Raw genomic sequence first — 18,492 nt, 5'->3', positions numbered from 1 at the left:
TATCAGTAGTATTAGCAGTAGTAGCAGTGGTAGCAGTAGTAGTAGTATTAGTATCAGTAGTAGTAGCAGCAGTAGTAGTAGTAGCAGTGGTGGTGGTAGTGGTAGCAGCAGTAGTGGTAGCAGTAGTAGTAGTAGTAGCAGCAGTAGTAGTAGCATTAGTTGTAGTAGCAGTAGTAGCAGTAGCATTAGTAGTAGTAGCAGTAGTAGTAGCAGTAGTAGTAGTAGTAGTAGCAGTAGTAGCAGTAGTAGTAGTAGTAGTAGTAGTAGTTGTAGTAGCAGTAGTAGCAGTAGCAGCAGTATCAGTAGTATTAGTAGTAGTAGCAGTAGTAGCAGTAGCAGTAGTAGCAGCAGTATCAGTAGTATTAGTAGTAGTAGTAGCGGTAGTAGGAGCAGTAGTAGTAGCAGTTGTAGTAGTAGCAGTAGTAGTAGCAGTTGCAGTAGTAGCAGTAGTAGCAGTAGTAGTAACAGAAGTAGTAGTAGCAGTAGTTTTATTTGTAAGAGGAAGATTGTCTTATTTCTTCTTTTGAATGTTCCATTGTCTCACTCTTAATTGCAATGTAGTATTTTTCTGTGGTGGTATTACTTCAGTATTAAAAGTATGTATTTAAAATACCACACCGGTGTTGTACATGTGGTATTGTTGGTGATAAAGTGCAGATTTTTGAAATAATTTGACCTTAAACTGCATCGCCACACAACACTCATGTAACACCGTTTGACTGGTAAAAGATTTTTACTGTACAGAAATGAATGGAAATGAATGGCTGCCCGGAGCAGAGGGCATACGACATTCGACAGGCTAAAACCGTACGGCATGAATTTAGAAATATTTGACAAAAACATGATGTCTACACCATTTGTACATAAGCAGCTAAAACCCTGGAATGGTCCTTTACAGTATTTTCCATCACTGCTTGTGGTGATGGAGTGACAGCAAAAGAAAACATATTTTAGTGATGTGAAACATTAATTAACATGGTTAGCCTCTATCCGTGGTTTGAACATGGAGCAATAATTAAATCATGTCGTACATATTAAGAATTTACTGCTCAGGCAGGCGTGGGCAGCCAGTGTGTTAAATGAATCGTAAAACTGGAGAGGAAGATGTTTTTTATGAGAATCCGCTGCTGTCACTTAGGGTGTGATCTGACCTTTAGCTGGATCTAACAGCAGGATATTCAGGGCAAAGCGAGGTTACCGCAGGTCACCTGAATATTTCATTTTCCAAGGAAAACATCTGAAATTCATCCTCTACACCTTTACTACCAGCTCTTCTCTTATTTCATACGTCATGTCTTTTAGCATGGTCATCTCTACTGTACGTTCACACTTCTGTCTTCAAGTTCTGCCGGAGTTCAGCTATAAATGAATTTCATCCTCAAACGTCTCCGCGTACTTCACAGATGTAAACTTTTACGAGAAACTGAAAGTGTAACGTTGCCATGGATTCGCTGAGATAATCGGTGGGCTGCAACTTGACATCCGTTTTTCTTTTTTAGCCGATACATAGGCTACATATTGGATTACATTTTGGAAAACGAAGGAAAACGAATTCGTGATTCGCAGCTCCTGTCTGCGATGTACCTATGCATGTGCGGACATCTACCCATTAATTACTTTGATACTGAATAAACATCCATGAACTGTGGGTTCATGGATGTTTATTTGCGTTGGACATCAGAGATAATGATTTCCTGGGAAAGTGTAAGTCACATTGAATCCAGACATACTGAATGCGTTTCATGTCTGTGTTCACATTTGACTGAGTCATGACACAAATAGCTTAACGTCCTCCATGAGCCGCCGCCGCTGCTGCTGCAGCCGTGGATCCAGCTGTGGTTTTTAGAACACCTGTATACACCTGTCCCTAACACCTCACACAGTGCCTTTGCCTCACCTCTCTGTCTCCCTGTTGTTTATATATACCACCGATACTATTGGGTGAATGGGGATTGGTTACCACGTGCAATGAAAACCTATTCTTGCAGCCCAGTTAGCATTTGACAACAACTTACCTCTTAGCCAAGTAAGCATTTCATAACAACCGAATTTATAAGCTACTAACCCAGATGCAAATATTTGTTAGCCACTCATGCTGAGTTCACGTTGTTCAGACTGTAATTACGAGAAGCCGAGTGGGGAAAAAGGTTCACGTCAGCTTCCCACTTGTCAGAGATGTCAGGGTTGTGCAGACATTTTACCAAGATGGCTACAAAACTACCGCAGCTCACGGTAGATAAAACTCAATATTATCATAATAAAAGTGATAACGCTGTCAAAATAGACGTATATATAGTGTGTGTGTGTGTGTGTGTGTGTGTGTTTATACCTGATTTAATCTGATAACGAGCAACCATTTCCGTAGTTGTTACTATGGGAGCTATTCCCATCCTGCCGACATGGCGTCAACGAAGGAGTATTTTTTATCTCAGTTAGCATTTGTTGGAAATCTAATTTGTTACCTACTTACCAAAATTAGCCAAAATACTACAGGCCTTGTACTACAATGTGCATTGTGGGATTGTTAGCCGAAAGTAGGTAGTGGTCCGTGCCATGGACACGACCTCATTTTGTTCTGTCGTAGGAATCTTTCAGGCTCTATAGAGTAGACATGTACACACTCAGAAGTCAGACACTCGAATAAAATGGCAGACGGTAAATGTATTAAATATAAAGTAAAGAGGGAGCGAAAAGTCAGACTTCATGTTTTCATGGTCATCTCTAGAACACCGACCCTCTGCTCTGTCCATTCATATACAGATAATTAATGTGTGTGGACATACAGGCAGAAAGATGATGAAATGGAGGAGGGATGGACAGAATAAAGTGAAGGAAACAGTTGGGGCGGATGTACTGTGTTACTTTCTGTCTGTCCTTGGTTCAGAACCGATGCTGCCGATAAACTTTGAGGCTGTTGCTTGGCTTGTTTGCGGCTCTGAGCGATGTCTGACCTTTATTTTGAAGGTTTTAACACAGACCGACCTCAGAGCTGAAATCAGTGCCCGATATCAACTGCCGAGGTGCGTTTTCCGTCACAAACTGCTCCTCCGTGATGAAATTTATGTCAAACTTCGCATCTCTGAAATATCGAACTTTTCGGGAAAGAAATCGGTCCAGTTTTTAGCTTTTACCTTGAGGCGGTGTGTGAGGTTTATCTGCTAGGTTTTAGGAGGATTTCATCAGACTAGAAGTTGAAAGACCTTCTGTCCAGAGAGAATAAAGAAATTCTTAAGTTCAACCTAAAAAACTGGCAAGAGCGCTGCTGCTTTGAGGATTTCACATAATGATAGTGATATCGGGGTTTGTGCCAGATTCATAAAAGTACCTGCAATTATACTATAGATACAAAAAAAAAACCCAAAAACCAAAATAAAGACACAAAAACAAAAGAAAAAATATGGCACATGAACCCAAACTGTGTTTAGCATGAAAGCTGAAGAATAGATTTTACGGACTCAAAAAACAGGAAAAAGTTTTAGTTCTGACTGAAAAAAATAAGAGCTTGAATGATACTATGATGTTTTTTAAGGACCTGAGTATTTCCTGGAAATGTGCAGCACCTGACCTCTACACTCAAACAGTCAAACCGACCCAGAGGTCCAGAAAGTTTCAACCCTAATACACGACGGTCTCCTGGATTCTGATTTTAGAGGAAATTCAGCCAAAAGTTGCTCTAAAATAATTTCACACAAACAACACACACAGAGAACAGATGAAGAAAACTGGAAACAAGGTCATAAAGAAAGCGACTAACACACCAAAGTGCACATTAAAAACTAACCTTTCACAAACACAAATATTCGTTTCTCAACCCTTGTGGTTCAACTGATTGTTTTATACTCCACTGCTGGTCAGAATTTTTTGTGGTTAAATTACAGATGAAGTTTTTTTATGGTATTTTGTCAATGTATGATTTAAGATAAAGTATATTTATCATTCCAACTATAAAAGACTCTTGAAAGTCAGCGCTTACTGGTACAAATCTGTTGTAATTACAATAAAAAGTTAAAACAGTAGTTTCTATAGCTAACAAAGACATGCTAGCTTGGCTAATAAAGTAAGTTGCTAAGAAATGCTAATGTGGCTAAAACATTAAGTTGCTAATAATCCTAACTTTTCGAAAGATAAGTGACCGACAGATACTAACAAGGCTGGCGACGTGAGTTAGCCAATGCTAACTTGGCGAAAAGACAAAATTACAAACAATTGCTACTGTGGCTAATTCACAAAGTTACTAACAAATGCTAACTTAGCTTGTAAAGTAAGTTAGTCTGCTAATAACGTGATAAAACCCCTGATAAAGTGAGCTTCTACAAATACTGGCTTCACTGAAATTATGACAAAACTTCAGACAAAAGCATAAAACTTAAATGTCTGTCTGGATGAAAACCCGAGAGAGGTAATACTGCAGATAATTAAACTCAACAACCAACCCCAACACACATCTTTCAGTTAGAATAATTTCTGCTGAATTAAATTCCAACAAAATGAAATTAATTTAAACATCATTTGCCCCTGAAATTCCCTGAAAGACCCTCAAAGGTTGCCTGGAGTTTGCTGGACTCCAGTTTGAGACCCACCAATTATATCTGCATCTCTAATAGGACAAATTGCAGGTACCATGTGTAAACTAGGCTGCAGGGTAATTCTTAATTTAGTGGTGCAGGTTCCTGCCTGTGTTCCCCCTGAGTGATCTGTCTGTTTCCAGTCTATTTCCAGGCTGTTTTTTTTTTTTTTTTTTTCCAGACTGTGTCCAGGTTTATTCCAGGTTGTTTTCTTGACTCCTTCCAGGCTGTTCCCAGGCCTCCTCTCTCATATTTCTCCCTGTTCTGAGCGTCTGTCGAGGGTTATCTGGTAGCAGCTGCTCAGTCGACGCACCCTCTGGTTGACAATATGCTGCCAAGCTGTCCACATATACAACTCAACATATATTAAAACTCCCATGATCCCCTGGAGTCTGGGTGGTTGGGGACACTGGGTGATTACTGGAGAGGTAGAGGAAGTGTAGTGATCCCTACTGAGTGTGTTTACTGGTATCAGTACCAGTAAAAAAAAAAAGGGTAGGGGGGGCATTACTTTACATACTGAGAGTATTCCCCGTTTGCACATTGGGTATGGGACACTCCAAATCTGCACAAAGCTATTCACCAGATTTTTAAATAAATCTAGTCAATCCGGGGCCCCTGCACATGTGGGGCCCCTAGGCTACAGTCTAGGTCAGGCTGTGGATTGGCCTGTGCCTCATCGTTGTTCGTTTATCAGGTCTCACGGTTACTTTTGCTGTCGACTCTTACAAAGAACTTATGTAGAAGATGGTGCCTTAATAGGTTGAAATGTTGACTGCGTGTGTGTGTGTGTGTGTCTGTAATCCAGGGTGTGATTGCATGTTTCTGAGTGTGTATTCTGGCTCTTAAACAGGTTTACATGGGTGTGCGTGAGTTTCCATGTCTGTGATTGGCTGTACAATATGTTCAGTGTGTGTGTGTGTGTGTGTGTGTGTGTGTGTGTGTGTGTGTGTGTGTGTGTGTGTGTGTGTGTGTGTGTGTTTTATGAGGACGTGTGCTTGGATGTTTTCTCTGAATTTTGAATCTTACTCCGATTTCCACCTCATTTTTAAGTCATGATGTCGAACGCACACACACACACTCACACACAGACACACACACACACACACAAGCACACACACACACACTCCGGCTGCAGCGTTGCCTCACACAGATGATTTTTCGATCGCAGAGACAAATATGCTGATCGTCATGACAACGCTGCCAAAATACAGCTGAGGAGTAACCCGAGTTCACTGGGATCATGTGTGTGTGTGTGTGTGTGTGTGTATGTGCTTTTGTGTGTGTGTGTGTGTGTGTGTGTGTGCGTGTGTGGACTTGACTTCCTTTTGGCGACAAAAAGCAAGTCCCCACAATGTAAGTCATTAAAGTTTAGGGTGAAGACTTGGTTTGAGGTCAGGGTCAGTCTCCAGGAAACTCATGTAAGTCGGTGTAATGTCCTCTGAAGGGACGAGGTTCGACGGCATTTCACCGAATCCAATCCCCCGTCGAATCTTTTTAAGTAGTTTGTTTGGAGTAGAAACGTGTCAGGTAGTTGTTTCACTCAGCACAGCAATAAAACAAATTTCGGCTGGTTTGTTGTAACTTATATTTAAGAGTCTACGTTCTTCTGATGACATTAAATACACAAAACACAACTGATAACCAACCAGGCCTGACACTGACTCTAATAGACACTAATTAACTATCAACCCTAAGCCACGGACGTCCCGCTGAGCTGAGGGGTTGTGGGACGTCCACCGCGTATTTCATCTCTGCTCTGTGACAGCAGGACAAAGAACTTGTTGCCCCCCCCATTGTGGGTACCCTCCCTCAAATACTGCATTCAGCAGTTGTTTCATTGACTATGGAACGTTGAAGCCGGTCCGCCATGTTTGTTAACGGCAGTGTCGCTGCCAGCTTGTCCCAGTGGTCACTGACGTTACTGCAACCGGAAAAGCCTTTTCCCCGTATAAGAGACAGACCACTTCCTGTAACACGTCCGTGGTTATCACGCGTTTCTTAACGTCATCAGTTTTTGCCAGAGCGAAGCAAAAGAGACTAAAGAGAGAAGATGAATGAAAGATTCAATAAGGGATTCGTCGGCCGCGGAGCTTCACGGATCCACTATTTTACCAACTTGGAATTGGATCCAAAACGGAACCGGCTGTCAGGACCCATCCGTACTCCTGTGTGTGTGTGTGTGTGTGTGTGTGTGTGGGTGTGTGTGTGTGTGTGTGTGTGTGTGTGTGTGTGTGTGTGTGTGTGTGTGTGAGAGAGAGAGAGAGACTTTATTCTTACATGACAACCTTTAAGATGTTTTTGTGGTGAGTGTGTGTGTTGTAAAGGAAAACTGGATTACTCTACCAAAAAAATCCTTTTTCAGCCTCTCTCTCTGTTTGACTCTATGTCTCTCGTCCCCTTTCTCTCTCTCTCTCTCTCAGGCAGTATGAAATAATTATGGGATTCTCTGTTCGTCTCCGCGCTCCAGGAACTCAGCATTTGTTTTTTGTTTTTTTTTAATACACGACATCTCTCCAAAACATTTGTGTACACACACACACACACACTCGTCTTCCCTCCAGCTAACAGGAAACAACAGAACAAGAACAGGAAGAATCTACAGCACTTTCATGTTAAAACATCTCTGCTCTGATCCTGTTGGCTCCAACGCACTGATACAAAGAACTTTGGTCACGTTTTTTTGGTCTTGCTTTTTCAGTGACATTCGGAGGACTTTCACTTGTGCTACGTGGGGTAAGGGGTACATGATGCAAACCCGCAGCTGTCTTACACTCCTGGCCCCGGGACCAGATTCAGCGCCCCCCCCCCACATGTTTCAGATTTCTTGCTATATGCAACCTGCTTGTTTGATTTGTTCCTGTCTCTGTTTCACCTCACGCTTTCCCCTTCTTGCTTTCGCCATGTTCGAGTGGCTCCGTCAGGATGAGTCGGTTAGCGTGGGTCGGGTCGACGTTGCGACATGCTGCCGTGACCATTGCGAAGTGAACGTACAATGCGGTTGATCGTCAGTCACCTGCCGAGCTGAATCAGACAGATCTAGCTCAGCCAGTTAGCAGATGACGTTTCAACGCCACTACGCAGCAGTGTAGCTCCGCTGCTCTTTTTCCTTGAAGCTTAATAAACGAAATATTCTATTTCATTACAGTGTAACGCTTTCCTCTGACGCTAGTGGAGGTGCGTTTGATTTCAGGTGAAGCGGGGTGCCTCCTTGTAAACGTGGAGAACAACCTGGCCAGCGTCCCTCAGGTGGCTCGACTTTGAGTCGAGCACCCAGGGTACAGGAGCTGAGATGCGTCCATCCAAGGAGTGAATGTGAGAAAGCTGCTGATTTTCTGGAGGGTCAGTGAACGTCAGCGCTGGGAAACATGACAACGGTGTAACCTGAAAGCTGCTAAATACTAGGCCACAGGTGTGATTCATCTGATTCTGAGGTCTGCAAACGTGCACATACTATACGTCCGTTTTATTTCAACAGGCTCGTGTGCGGCTGTTGGGGCCCGTTTCTTTCACAGCTTCGATTGTTGGCAAATGGGAAAGTCATGGATCTGTGTCAGACAATAACTTCCCTCGGTTGCCATGAGCAGTGACAGTCACCTCGGCTGCGGAGGCCGAGAGAAAGCCCTGCCCGCTCTGTGATTGAGCGGTGAGGTGCAGAAATGAAGACTCGATAAAATCCTCGTGATGTCAAACGATTAGCAGCTGAAATATTCTCCCCCGCAGACAAATTTCTTCATACCTTTTTAGATTTTGTCGTCAGCGTTCGATCCTGCGATGGAGTCATCACGTTCTCCACTTTATTTATTTATTTATTTATGTATTTATTTATTTTCTGATGGATTTTGTGTCACATTATTTTTAATGCAGAAGAATTTCCCTCTGGTCATAGAGGAGAAGGGGGAGGGTGTAAACATCTCTTTTTTTTTCGTGATTGATTCAGATTGATTAGTTTCAGATATTTAACACGGTGCCCCCCCCCCACCTTCTCACTCGTTTGCTCTCCTCACCGTCGCTTTATTAGCTAAGACAAAAACGAGGCGGCCGCTGATCCGCAGCCTCCCAGAATGCATAATGGTGGCACTCAATATTTCAGACCGAACAAATGAATTGCACGAGGCTCTTTTAGCAGAATAAACTGCTTTTGCGTGTCAAGACAAAGTCTGGGGAATAAGGGACCGAGGACCTAATGTGTTGTGACAATAGACAGTAGAGAGGCTGTGTTTATGTGTTGGTGTGTGTTGGTGTGTGTGAGAGGGAGGCAAAGAAAGACACAGAGAAAGACAGAGGCAGATCTGTTCCAGGGACTGTTTTAGTGCCTCATCAAATATTTAGTTTGATTGTACATGGTCCTGTAATTGCCATCTTGGCTTGTGAATTATTGATGGCGTGTAGCAGAGCCAAGGAGGGACCTCATCCACACACACACACACACACACACACGCACGCACGCCTTGTGCATGTGCTGTAATAAGGCCAGACAAAAGCAAACACACACACACACACATGCTGGTGCTGAGGCCAGTGAATCATCATGTAATGGTAATGGGCATGAAGCTGCTCTTGTTTCATATCCTAATTAGCTGCAGAGGAGCATCATCTGAATTCCTCAGTAATTATTTGAAGAGGCCGTTTCAACAACACGGCTGAGTCAATATTAGACTTTACTCAACCTTCTAATGAGGCAACGCTTCGACGAACGCCTTCCCTCCTTCTTCTTCTGCTGCTTCTTCTCTTATTTGTAGCACAAACTGCCTGCAAGCTTGTTTTTTTTTTTTCTTTCCTCGCTTTTGTTTCTCAGCCGCAGATACTCCACGCTTTGTTCGTTAGCTGCAAACAAATGAGATGTGACGGCGAGGCGGTTAGTGGGTTAACCAGGACGGATTGTTGTGAGCTCGACGGTGGCCTCGGCTCGCCACGCTTGCTTTGTGCTTTATTTCGGTTTTGTCAGCCGTATGAAGAGCTGATGGTGGCGGCGGCGGCGTGTTGGCCTGGACTCGCCGGGTGGTCAGGTGGTAGAATTGCGGTGGTGGGCGGTGCGGTGGCTTCTCGCAGAGAGAATCAAACTGTGAGAGCCACAGCAGCATCGGCGGCGGCGGCGGCGGGATCAGCAACACGGCAGCTTTTAAAAATACTCCTGCTGAAATATTGATTTTTTTTTCCTGCCTCTTTTTCTTTCTTGCCTAACGTAATAAGTGAGAGACTCCAGGGAGTGCGTGTGTGTGTGTGTGTGTGTGTGTGTGTGAGAGAGAGAGAGAGAGAGAGAGTCGGAGACTCCTCCTTCAGCCTTCAGAGTGTGTGTGTGTTCATATGAACTGTACATGTGTGTGTTTCTGTGTGTGTTCATCAGGGCCTTGTAATCTGAGCCCGACGTAATTGCTTCCCATAGTGCCCTGGGTGTGGTCGTGGGTGACATCATCCACAGCGACCGGTGAAAACTCTGAAGTCAGACCGGCATCCAACCCCCAGCTCCTCCCCCACCCCACCTAACCTCCGTACCCTCCCACCCCCACCCCACCCCACGTGAGCTAAATTAGCTTTAAAGCTGCTCCGCTGGAACAATTACTACCAACCACTGCCGTCGTGTTTTCCTGCCTCCATGCAGAACTGAAGGCCCCCGCAGTTCCACGGTGACCCCTCCCTGCACGATGGACCGACTGGCCGCTCATTTACAAAAGACACACGATAAAACCCCCCCAGGTGGAGGTGACAGGTTGAGACCTCGTTTGATGGAAAAACTGTTGATCTGTAACTGGACACGAGACAAAAACGAAAATGGGTTCTGAATGAGGACAAAGTCATCGGTTTGGATTTAAAAAAAGCTGCTGGCTGCTGTAAACAGCACCAATGCTCTCTCTACAACGAACATTAACTTACCACTCAGCTTGGTAAGTTTAATGGCCAAATTTGACCAAACTCAACACCTTCTCAATAAAATCAGGACAATGTTTATTTCCACAGCACTAATCCGTCAGTACGACAACAGACGACGACTGAGAAAAACACCCTCTGGTTAACGACAATATTATCAATCACTTCAACTTTTCAGTTTTCTCCAATCATTGTTTGAAAAACTTTAATTGACGATAGCAGCAGCTATCGGCCTGCACAGATTTTCAAATTAAAAGACCTGTATTGGCAGAACAGGCATAATCCCTCCTGTTTCCGTAATGCTGCGTTTCAAAAATGGATTGGAAATATTATTGAGCACCGTAAAGGGCTCCTCCACCGATTTTGCATGTTAAAGTTCAGTTTCCAGGTCCGGAATATTCCATCTCAGCTTGAAAAACAGTGTATGACGTCTTATCTATGCATAGTTTGAAAGACGTGATCGGACAGGCAGCGGCTTCACAGGAAATATAGGAACCAGTGTTTTTGGAATTAGGGAGGAAAAGTGAGGCTATTTCACCTCTGCTGCTCAGATTTAGAATTTTGTTTTCATAAATCCAACTTCTTATAGAAGAAGCACTGAAGGACTGGCTGGAGAGGTGGGTCCGCATACTTTTGGCCATATATGTTGTGTATCTGGCAGGTCGATTTTCACCTTCCTGGAAGGACTAAGATCTAAACCCGTGCGTTCGCTTGGTTGTAAGAGATGAAATAGTCAACATAAGGTAAATTTAAGTTGGTATCAAATTGGGGGGACTGGTTTGTTGAATCTGCCATAAGAGAGCCTGCCGGTTTTAACCATGTTCAGGCGTCACCGTGGGGCAGCAGTGATTTCTGAGCTCTCCGTCCTGCTGTAATTGATTGTCGGGAGGTGTCATGAGGTGACGGCTTACACCGGCAGGCCCCGTCTCTCTCATTATCTTTTCCTCCTTTTTAAGAGCCAGAGAAGAAGAAGAAGAAGGAGCTGGCTGAGCTAATGACGAGGCTCCGGCTGCACGCTCCGCCTCATTATTTATCGGGTTTGATAAGTTTTGAATCAGGAGTTGGGAGATCCACCCCACTCTGCTCAGATCTCCTGGAAAAACAGGTTTGAGAGCAGCTTCTGGTCAAAGACGCCATACGGCGTTAAAAGCGGAGACCGGTGCCGTCCACTTGAGACAGCTCCGGTGAAAAGTGCTGCCGTGTTGATTTAAGCTGGTTGGAAACAGGATGCACCGCCGCCTGCCGGCGTCTGAGTTCACCGGTGGGCCGACGCTTTAGTGTCAGAGTTCAAGAAATTCAGCGTTGAGGTTTCCCGCCTAAAGCTGGGCAGGATACCTGGGATACCGTGTGTTAATGTCTGACTCTGTGTATGTGTTTTTGTGTGTATTGTTGACTGTGAGTCTGCTAACTTGTGTATATTTATATCAGCCTCTGTGTACTGTATATTTGTGTTAGTGTGTGTGTGTGTGTGTGTCTCAGCCTGTATTATTGTTGTGTGTACCACTCTGTGTGTATTTGTCTGTATGCTAGTGTGTATGGGCGTGTGTCACTGTGTATTTTTATATGAGTGTGAGAAGTGTATATGACCAATATGTATTGGTCTGAGCAGCCGATTGAGTTTGCGTTTGCACCTCTACGTATGCGTGTGTGTGTCTCAGTGTGTGTGTGTGTGTGTGTGAGCGAGAGGCTCTGCTCTTGTCTCCAGCTGCGTTTTAATGCAATCCGTATCGATCCATATCAGCTCTCTGAAGGACTCGGTATCATCTGAATGGAGCTCCATATTATTCTGTTCGCTGCCATAAAGGGCATTAGAGCCTCCAGAGCAGCAGATCAGCTTTCAGTCGATACACACACACACACACACACACACACACACTGCCCATCTCTCTACCTTCCTCCTTCCCTCTGCTCAGTGTGTCTCTTTAAAGGACCATTTCACCCACTTTATGACAACCAGCGGTTACCGTCCATGCAGCTATTTGAGATTTCTGCCTCAACATCTCTCTCCAACGTCAGTGTCCCCATTAATGTGGAAAAATCCACACAACACACCGAAGACGGTTTCCATGGGACGGCTTCTGCCACAGAAATAGTCCCCGTAAGTATGTGGGACGATCCTGTCACAGCAGCAGAAACATTAGCGACTAAAACCGTATTACAGGTGGTAAACAAATCTCAAATCTAATCACTGGCAGACAGTGATTTGTTAAGGGCGAATCAAATGAACCTTAAATGAGGTTATTAAAACCCTTAATCATGCATGTTGGGATGTGGGATTACACCGGTGACTGAAATATTTTCAGGTACAAAATTCTAGGGGATTCTTATTCAGTGTTCAGGTGTTTAGGTTTAGGTCTTGCCCCAGTTTTGTTTAAATTCATTGATAAATGAATAAACAAATTCGAACACATGAAGGGGTTTTACTGTGGTTTCTGGATGGATTAAAGGGTTTTCAGGAGGTAAAATACTGTAAAATTCACAAAGTAACATCACAGTTGCCCCTTAAAATGTCCTGAATTGTTCAATAAGGGTGCAACATCAGGCATTCACCCCAAATCTGGGGTTAATTGATGGATAATTGAAGGATAATAATCTATCATGGGGATTTTAATAGATTCTCTCCATGATTCAAGGGCTTTTTAATTAAGAAAAAATCTCTTTCAATGATCAAATAACATGAAAACCAGTCCCTAATTTATACCTTAAAAGACCTTCTCCATCAAAGTGAAAGTAGTTTTTACACCTTTAAAAACCCTTAAACCGTGAAGATGATCAATTGACAGCCCCCTTCTATGTTTTAATCCATTAATTAATCCCACATTTTCACCTCAACTGAAATGAAGTGGCACCTGTAGTATGGTTTGGGATTTTTAAAAACCTCTCACATCAAGTCCATGAGTAATCCCCTGAAAATGCCACTGGAAATGCCTCAAGTCCATCATTCTTACTGGGTAAATGAGCAGCGTCTTAAGGTAAAAGTTAAGGGAGAAAAACCCCCTGAGTGAAAACCTGGTCGAGCTCCCGCTCTGTGTTTTAAAGATATTGTTTCCGTCTTATTAAGGTGGAAATTGATGCCGACCCCACAGAGCCCCCACTTATATCTACGCCCCCTCCCTCCTTATGCACTCCCAGCATGCCTTGCTGAAGCAGTAGAATACGGAGGAGGAGGGGGTAGAAAAAGATGGGTGTGGGTATTCTGCCGAGGTTATCCCCTGGTTAATGTGACATGTCTGTCTGCGACCTTGGCGCTTGTTAACTGCCCGGATTATTATTGTGATAATGCGGCAATTAAAAAGGAAGCGCTCCATCAGAATGGGAGGGGGGGGGCTTATGGTCCGAGTGATGGATGTGCAAAGATTACAAGGCAGTGGGAAATGCATTAAGGTGGCAATCCATTCCGACCCCCCCCACTGTCCTCCTCCAAAGCTGCGGGTTATTACCGCCCGTCCTCATTGATATCCGTTTCCAATCAATACTCCTCTGCTGCCGTAAAAAACGGCGTAAATCAACACGCGGCGAGCGAGAGATCGGACGTGCAGCAGGAAAAATCAAAAGGCAGCTCCTTAATGAGACGCCATAAGTCTGCTGGAAATGTCGACTGTCTTTGTCAAGACGCCGCCGCTGAATGATAATTTCATCTGCTGAAAGACGAGAGACAATATGTGACCTGACACCAAGAAAGAGAGACACTAAAACGAGGAGAGACCGACAGGGAAAGCAGGAGTTCACTGGAATCTCCACGTAGATAAGAGAGACTGGAGCGAGGCGTGGCTGCGTCTGCTGTCCTGGGTCAAATATCCATTGAAACATTTTATCGTATTTAGATAAACACTGAAATGTCCCCCTGTCTGCTCACAAGCGCATTGTTCAGTGCTACAAAGCATCTGTTAACAGTTTTAAACAGTTCTAATCTGCCTCTCAACTGACAGATAGGTTGAAATAAAATCATTCTGACTGTAAACTTCAGACACGAAAAATAAACATTTCTGTCCTCTTCTAATATAAACGGGTTTATGATGTCATCGTATGAGTGCGCTCGTCATTCATTTCGACATTTCCAGATTTTTAAAGAGCAACAAAGAGAGTGTGTGTACATGAAGTGTACTGTGCTGAGTTGTTGAGTTGAGTCCTCTGACCAACTGTGCCTTGTTTATTCATTTCTCTGTACGTTTGAACGCCCAATAACACACCACGTGAGAAGCTGCTGAATGATGTTTGACTGAGACGTTTTAATAAAAACAAAAACGGATTTGTTTTTTTTAAGCAGTTTAACGCAGTTTGTTGAACCAAATGATGTGAAGCCCGAAGCCTTTATTTTGGTGAACCTTCCCCTGATGTGAAATGAGCGTCTTGTAGAGTCAAACTGAGCCTGACTCCATTTACCTCCACTCCTCTCTCTCATCCTGGATCGGTGTTTGTGCCAGCTCTTAATGAATTTGGTGGATTGGGTTTAATCTGCCTGGGACGCTGCAGCTGTGAGACGGCGAAACCCGGCGAGACTAATCTGCTGTGTCTTTGTGTTGCTCTGCTTTCAGATTCTTCCTGAAGTTCTTCCTCAAGTGCAATCAGAACTGTTTGAAAAATGCAGGAAATCCTCGAGACATGAGGAGGTTTCAGGTGAGAGTCTGAACTGTGGCAGCTCTTAAGACGCTCGCTCGTGTGAGGCGGCTGTAAATGACCCTGAGCTGTTTGTGCACAGGTGGTGGTTTCCACTACAGTCAACGTGGACGGTCACGTGCTGGCCGTGTCAGACAACATGTTCGTCCACAACAACTCCAAACATGGCCGCCGTGCCCGACGCCTGGACCCCTCTGAAGGTAAGACGTGGCTCAGTGACACTTTCAGAGACGAAAAGAAACGATGAAACAACTCTTGGGTTTTGATTCATCGTCGTGCGGTTTTATGTCCTCCTCCTGGTAACATCAAATTCACTAAACTGACCTAAAAAGCCGAACGTCCCGCTGCGAATACTGAAACAAACAACAGACACAGACAAAAAACAAAACAACTGGACAACGGGAAGCAGCACACGTTGGATGAGCAGTGGACCCCAGCCCCGGAAGGTCCGCGTCTGACCACGAGGACGTCCATCTGCAGGTTTTACATGTTAAGATACAAGTTAAAGGACGATCCCTGTGTGTTTAGGTCCTTCCCTTAACTCATTGGCTAATTCTACATGCTTTCGCCTGTACTTACCTCAGTTAACGATTAAAGAGGCATAAGCACTGATTCAGTCTGTCACGATCATAAAGACGTAGGACGGAAGAGTCCAAATCTGGGCTTCGGAGGGGGAAATGTCCTGACTTTTGGTCCAGAAACACTAGATCCAACAGTTCCAACAATGCACCTGTGTTGCATTAGAGCCCCCCTGACCGTTAAACAGCCACATTTGTAGTCTCCGAGCCACAGACGACACCATACGCCAGTTTTAACAGGCTGATGAGGACAAATCAAAATCAGTGGAATGACCCTTAAAGAGAAGTGTGACGTTTAGCGAAAACCTCTTGTAACTTGTAAAATCAAAGCCAAAGCTGCTACAGTTTCATTTGAAATTGCTGCTCTGGTGTTTACTGGCAGGAGTTGATTTAGAATATTCGGGAAGACAAAGGTAAAGTGGCAAAAAACCATCTTCGGCGCAGACGCTGACTGAAACAGGGACAGCTGCACGCAGTCCTCCGTGCTGCCCCATGGTCCCGCTGGACGTCCTGCAGGGTCGGGAGGTGACGGCGAACAAGCGCTCCCTTCTTCCAGCGTCCACAGTGACCGAATAAAATGCACCATTCGTGTATAAACTTCACACACTGAAACTCAACTCTGGGAGCTGGAACTCAGCAGTAACATTTCCTCCGAAGCTGTAAACGTTAATATCACGGTGCCATGTCCCCACTCTAATAAACCCCCCCCACACACACACACACACACACACCTCACTGTGGTGCTTCCAGGAGCGATGACATAAGTCTCTCGCTTGATTCGGCCTACTTGGAGTGCCAGGAGGGTGGAGCTTAACCGACCAGTACCAGGTTTTTCAGACAGAATCACAAAACATGTGTGTCACAGGAGAGTGGACTTAAATATGAACATATCCTCCATCTAAACCTCCTGGCATTCGCTGTTTTGTCCTGTGTGGTAAGCCCCACCCGTCTTGCACCTACAGCAGAGTAAAACAAACTCACAATCTACTACATGTTCTTAAAGCTATTTGACACCAGTCAAGGATGAACAGAGCGTGAGATGTCAGTCACTGGAAAGGGAAACTAAATTGGCTCTCAGATACATCATGTGTCTGTCTACAACTCTCAACATTTGTTGTGTGTTCCCAGTAGGTCAACTCCACCCACCTGGCGCTTCCAGAAAGTTGAAACAAACCCTAAGTTTAGTTTCAAACAGTATTTGACACCAATCTGATGTCAACCGGCAACCAAATCATGTAACTGTGCAGTTTCCCTTGACTCTATTAAAGGTTTGAGGCTTTTCCAGGAGAAATGGTGTAACTCAACTCAACTCTGCTTGTTTTAACCTACTTGGAACACCAGATGGGTGGAGCTTGTCATATCAGGTCATTCAATAAAACCTTGGTGACAAAAAGTAGACTAAATCAACTTTCACTTTCATGCCGTTTTGTCTGAAATGCCAGACGCTCATCAATTAGTCCTGTTAGAGAATCTCCACCCTTGTGGGACATACAAAAGATTAAAACAAACCCTAAAACAATGTGCCACAGGTTAGACTTCAAAAATCGGTTGTGTCCTCCCCGTGTCCCCTCCCAGATGACCACCTCTGCAGTTTCCCTCAACTTGTTTTAAAGTTTTGAGGCTTTTCCTGGAGCTGGCGAAGTAACTGTCTCGTTTGCTTTAACCTACTTGCAGCACCAGCTGGGTGGTGTTTATCACAGCGGGGACATTTCAGACAGGATAAGGTTGTTGATCAAAGAGAAAGCAGAGTAAGCTGACCCACTGTGATGCTCAGACTTTTTACTCACTTTATTGGGCTTTCTGTGTAGCGAACCCCACCTGTCTGGCACGTCCAGAGGGATACAACAAATGCTACTCAACACAGATGTGTCATTCAGCAAGCTGAGATGTTCTTGTTTCTCACCTGTGAAAAAGCTTTGAGACATTGAGGAAACTTCATCAAATCAGCACTTAAACATTCATGTACAGAGGCATTTCTGCTCAGAGGGCGCCAGGCATACCGTACGGTGTCCTGCAGGGGCCAAAAGGAGCCCGTTGTTTACCAGACGGCCCAGTATCTCGGCCCACGGAGGAAAGCTCGGGGCCTTTCATCTCCTCCAGACTGGGATGTTTTCAGAAGCGATAAAAAGCCCCAACATCTGCTCCCGCCTTTGTCACCAACCCCCCCCCCCGGCTCCTTGCTAAAACTTTCCACCGCCTGCTCCTCGCCTTTGTGCTCTATTCATGTGATTGGAAAGTCACCATCGCGCCCCCCCCCCAGACCCGCCGGACTGTTTGTTTACTCCTTTGACAAAAGGGGGAAATTAATAAGGAGATGACAATTGACTCCTCAGAGCGGGAAAAGCCTCGACCCTCTGCAGCAGCTGCAGGGTTTGGGGAGGCTGAGCCGAGTCCTTTCTTTCATCTGGAAACTCTGAGTGACTGACGCCGTAACCAGAAGGGGGCATCGAGGATCCCGGGGGTGCTTATAGCCTCAAAAAATCCAAACTTTAAATATCAGTTTGGTGACTGTCTCATCATGTCCTGACTTGACCGCTCCAGGTCCACAAACACACACACTGTAGTCCCACACACACCACCCTGCTGCCTCAGATACTCACTTGAGCACCAGATGTGGATTAATCCACCGCTGAAAATAGTCCCCAACACATTCACGGTTTCCACCTGTTTGTTTTGATAAAACCACAGTGAGCATTTGTTTTAGGAAATTACTGAGAATTTTTTTAAAAATGAAACTAAATATTTGTGAGGAGATTTTGAAGAGTGACGTCTTCAGTAGGAACCAATGGGCTCTGAGCTGAGAGCCACATACAGAGGAGGGAAGTCAGGAAGTGTTGAGAGACGAACTAGCACACTGTTGGTTT

General features: G+C 44.6%; 1 protein-coding gene across 1 annotated transcript in view; it reads left to right on the top strand.

Moving 5' to 3' along the window:
• Nucleotides 1-18,492, top strand: part of LOC120785668 (transcription factor COE3-like) — a 166,767-nt gene that overhangs the window by 92,237 nt on the left and 56,038 nt on the right. Inside the window, exons 7-8 of the mRNA XM_040120543.1 lie at nucleotides 14,969-15,050; nucleotides 15,133-15,250. Of these exons, the coding sequence (XP_039976477.1) occupies nucleotides 14,969-15,050; nucleotides 15,133-15,250 (200 nt within the window). The remainder of the gene's footprint in view (nucleotides 1-14,968; nucleotides 15,051-15,132; nucleotides 15,251-18,492) is intronic.

Source organism: Xiphias gladius, chromosome 23 (genome assembly GCF_016859285.1).
Source record: "Xiphias gladius isolate SHS-SW01 ecotype Sanya breed wild chromosome 23, ASM1685928v1, whole genome shotgun sequence".
NCBI classification, from domain to species: domain Eukaryota; kingdom Metazoa; phylum Chordata; class Actinopteri; order Istiophoriformes; family Xiphiidae; genus Xiphias; species Xiphias gladius.
The sequence above is the reverse complement of the archived record's forward strand: the minus strand, read 5'-3'. Positions and strand labels throughout refer to the sequence as shown.